The sequence below is a fragment of the Mesitornis unicolor genome, unplaced genomic scaffold (genome assembly GCF_000695765.1).
Source record: "Mesitornis unicolor isolate BGI_N332 unplaced genomic scaffold, ASM69576v1 scaffold33515, whole genome shotgun sequence".
Lineage (NCBI taxonomy): Eukaryota > Metazoa > Chordata > Aves > Mesitornithiformes > Mesitornithidae > Mesitornis > Mesitornis unicolor.
This window is the reverse complement of record NW_010188079.1, coordinates 4282-8845: the sequence shown is the minus strand read 5'-3', so window position 1 is coordinate 8845 and position 4564 is coordinate 4282. Positions and strand designations below refer to the sequence as shown.

The window sequence follows — 4564 nt, the reverse complement described above, 5'->3', positions numbered from 1 at the left end:
CTACATTCTTAGAACAGTAGGAAAAGAAAAATCAACCCCATTCATTAAACCAGTTAAGCACGCTACCGCCAGGAAAAGCCACAGTATTTGTAACCCTAATAATCCAACACACACCTCCAAGTGCAGCTCATCTTGGACAGAATAACGTCTGTTTTAAAAATACCTGCCTCTCTCTAACTTGTCATGGCATTTGTTGACAACCCTATTGAAAGCCGCTCTCAATGCAGCTGTGAAGGATCTTTCAGCACCTCTTTCTCTTTCCTAGACAGTTTTTGAAAGGGAGGGGAGGAAAAAAAAAAAAAGCCATCAATACAGGGGGAAAAAGGCATCAGCAGCCAACATCGGCTGATGAAGCACCTCACCTGGGCCCCCAGCGCACCGCCTCCAATTAAATCAAAATGGTTTGTTTTTAATGGTCTTTTACACTGACAAGTGGGCTATCATTCCAGGCCTAGAGAGCTGTCAGGGAGCCGAGGCAAATCCTCCGTTGATAATGCCCAATGCTTCCAATTAGGAGCCGAGGCCGCTCCTGGCGCACTAACAATTCCCCAGCCTCCCCCAAGGCCCCTTCGGCGCTGGCTGTTTCGTCTTCCCTCTTCCTCCGCCGCAAATTACTGACACAAAACGGAGGCGCCCCGGTGCCTCCTCACCACGCCGGGCCCCGGCCCTGTTGGATTTAATGAGGCGATGGAAGTTTTTGCGGATCTTTCGCTAAATTCTTTTCTTGTTTGACAGCTGCTTGAGTGTTGACCTTATAAAAGATTTAGTGTTTCTCATTATTTTCTGTCAAGCTTTACAAGTGATAGCTTCACGGAAATCATTTGCATCTCGATGTGCGCGCGCGTGGTTTTTGTCTGTACGGGGATGCTCGGTGCAGTGTGCGTCAGTGTGTACAGCCTACCCCTCTCCTGTATTGTGTATTTTATTCCCTCCTCCCCCCAAAAAAATCTACAAACATGGCACTGTTTTGTGTTGTTTGGGGGGAAAAAAAAAACAACAAACCACAAACAGGAGAGGACTTAAAAGGCCCAGGATTTTAGACTTCTGTAAATGAGGAAGGTTTTGAAAAAGGAACAGAGATTGGTTTCCTGTAAAGAGAGCTCAAGAAAGTGTTTTGTCACCTGCTAAAAGGATTTGATCAAGTGGATGATGGAAAAACTAAGCTGAGTCTAGGGGCAGCTATGTTGTTAAAGTGAAAAATCGTATGATGCTGGGAAGCTGCATTGGAGCAGGTGGGCAGAGCCAACAGCTGCAGCCCCATCTCCCTGCAGCCAAGCATGGATCCTTCCAGGGCAGGAAGAAAGCCTGGTGCTGCTTATTACTGCTTCAGCCTTTTTCTTTCCTAACACCTCCTACAAATCAGCACAAACCTTTTAATCCAGCTATATTCATTAAAATTTCGCCCCAGAAGCTAAGCTGACTGACCACCCAAGGGTGCTTACAGCACCCAGCATCTATGGCACGCACACCTCAGCATCCCCAAGCCCAATACCAACAGCGCCCACAAAATCTCAGTCTCTGGGGTGTCTGTGCTGCTGCCATCAGGGGAGCTCAGCCTTCCCTGTACCAGCTCAGTCTATCTGCATCTCGCATGCGATTTATTAGTCCTCTATTCACAGACCTGCTTCTGCTTGCAACATGTATGTTGTTGTACTAATGCTTGACAAGCGATCATTTATAGTCCTCTGATTATCATACAACATTATCATAACTGAGAAACCCAAATGAAAATATCCCCCAAATACATATTTAAGTTTCAGGAGTGGTACGGTTTCTCTCATTGCCCATCTAATTATTTGAAGCAAGCACTGACATTACAACATCTCAGCTGCAAGCATCCTGCAGGTTTTAATTTGTCAATAACAAATGCAAAGATCAACAGCAAAACATTGCTTCTAATCAGCAGCTGAAAACGATTGCAGCTCCACCATTCTGCAAGGAAAACCACCACACTTGTGCCTACAAACAAGCTACAGCCAACACTCCAAATCCAGGATTCAGACAAAACCCTGGCATAACAGCCCATAACCACATCAGAGTAATGGTAAAGATCATCAGCTGTCTCTAGAGGAAGTACCTTTGGGTTCATCATTTAAAATATGAATTAGAAGAATCAGAGATGAGGATTCATCACTGGCATTGACTTCTCAGCACCAGTCTCTGTCATACTAAGACCTTTGACCCAAGGACACCCTTATCTTGACTCTAATTACTGGCCTGGGACTAATCCATACTTCTCAGGTGTCCCTCATTATGAGAGGGTTTCTCATTTTTTAAAATAGCACTTGTCCCCTGTCCTACACCTGGTGCCTCCCACTTACTCATGCAGAGGGCAGAAGCTGGCATCCCTCACAACTTTGTCAAGGGCTCTGCTCATTTTAATTACTGCCGGTTGTGGCTCAGTGTGACATTCCTCACTTGGGAGCTTTGCTTTGTCCCAAGACTGGAGTGAATCAACTGCTGTTTCCTCCCCTGTGGCTTCAACCCAGTCCCAGGGAGAAATTTTCCTCTGCCCAGTTCCTGGCTTTGGTGGGCACGTTCGAGAGGAGCAACTCAGCTGTTCATGTCTGCAAGCACTGGATTTTTCTAACCCCAGCTCTGAGGGAAAAACTCCAGCACCTTTAGTGGGAGATTGGATTTGGCCCAGCTGGGGACTGTCTCTGCCAGGTCCCAGGGGTTGCCCACCTCCTGTAGCAGCCCTTGGCTCTGCCTCCCCCACCTTTTCCTCCTGGAGAGGGGTTATGTCACTGCTGCTTCTTGTGCGAAAGCAAAAACATCCAGAAACAACTGTCTGAAGTTAGGCACTCAAATGCATATTTAAGTACCTGAACGCCTTCCTCCAGAGAGGGGGAATAGCTAAATATGCTTTGTTTGTCTTGATTAATGAGATCACTAGCAAGCTTTTCAGGGCAAAGACTGATGTGTATTTTTACATATGCAAAACTCGACATCCAGCCAGCCTGAGCAGGGTGGGGGAAGCAGCTCAGCACATCCACACAAGGCAGATGTATGGCACAAAGTATTGTGTTGGGGCAGGTAAAACCCATACCCCCCATGGTAAACCCACTCCATATATGAAGACACTTGCACATCTCAGTAACTCTGCATCTCCTGTGTAGGTTTGGTGCATGCAGCTGTGTGTAAAGCCCATCCTAAAGAGCCTTGGGACCTTTTTTCCCCAGGTGACTTCTCCTTTATTTACCATGGGTATTTGTTCATCCCCTCTCCACCTTGAAGGCAATTCCTGGGTAGAGGGTCCTCATGCATTTTTTGGGCAGGGCCATGCCTGAGTCCCTGACCTTAACAGGGGCTTCTCTGGGAGCTTTGAGCCCATCCTGCCCCCCTCAGTGAAGCACACAAGTCCAGTGTTGTGGAAAACAAGTCATACTTATTGCAGGGTCCATCTTAAGGCATGCCAGCATTTGAAAATGACAGACAACCCACACACCACAGTAAGACTACAGGACCTTGTTACTAGAGCAAAACAAGAATCTCCTGAAGTCGATCAGAAATAATTTTAAACATGTTAAGTGTTTAACTTCAGCTGGAGCAACATCTCCCAAACAGACAAAACCCCTTGTGCTAATCTGCAGTCTCTTCCCTGTTTGTGCTACAACCTATTTTCTCTGGCCGGCTGCTCACTGTAACCAATCATCTGTCTGCTCTGTTCCTTATAGGTTGGGCCTCATCTCAGTACTTTTCCAGACAGTGACGCTCGTAAAAAGGCGTTCAGTGCCTCCCATTGAGAAGTGCCTCCGAAACACGGTCCCCTTCCGCAGAGCATCCACGCAGGGAGGACTGGAGCACTGCGCTGGGCACCACAGCCCTTAGACCATGCAATAACCATAGGTGATAGGCTTCCTCTCTGGTTTTAAAAAGTTATGCTAATACAGATATAGCCAAATAAATTATCAATATGAGAGAAATTATTCTGTCTCAGCCTGTTCATTGCTTCATGGCAGATGCACAACACCTTACCCAGTCTGGTCACCACAATTCTCATTGTACTCAAGGTAATGCTCTCACCAGTACAGGCACCACAGGGAAAGACAGGGAAGTCTTCACTGTCTGTTCTGAACAACTATATTAAATGCAACCATATCCCAGTCAATATCAAGTCTGTAATATCTCATAATCCACCAGTCCTTCTCATTCGGTTGCCAAGTAAGCTTCCCATCACTGCCTGCTTCAGCACAGCCCTCACCAGCGTGAAAGCATCCAAACACCTGCTTTAAGCACTCTGCCAAGCTGAGGCCTCAGTGCAGAGCAATGCCTTCTCTTGAGCTGGCCCCAGCCAGTGCCACGCTCACACTCCAACAGCTGCTGGAGCCTGGTGTCCCCAGGGCTGAGCCTCTCCAAGCAGTTGCTGAAAAAACTCAAACTCCACCAACACCAGTTCAATGTCACAGCACCCAAACCCCAGCCTTGTCACCAACAGGTGACAGCAGAGGCTCAGACAGGTACCACATTTAAAAGCCATCTCTTCTCACAAGGGAATTTCACCTTAAGAAAATACCACTTGGTAATAACTGTGATTGCTTTAATTGTGCAGCAGACTGCTAAC

At 47.0% G+C, this 4564-nt stretch overlaps 1 protein-coding gene across 1 annotated transcript in view; it reads left to right on the top strand.

The window, feature by feature from the left end:
- Positions 1-3746, top strand: part of LOC104541568 (chromosome unknown open reading frame, human C9orf171) — a gene marked incomplete at its 5' end in the record, with an annotated part of 23265 nt that extends 19519 nt beyond the window's left edge. Inside the window, one exon of the mRNA XM_010185660.1 lies at positions 3678-3746. Coding sequence (XP_010183962.1) covers positions 3678-3746 — 69 coding nt within the window. The remainder of the gene's footprint in view (positions 1-3677) is intronic.
- Between the last annotated feature and the right edge of the window lie 818 nt (positions 3747-4564).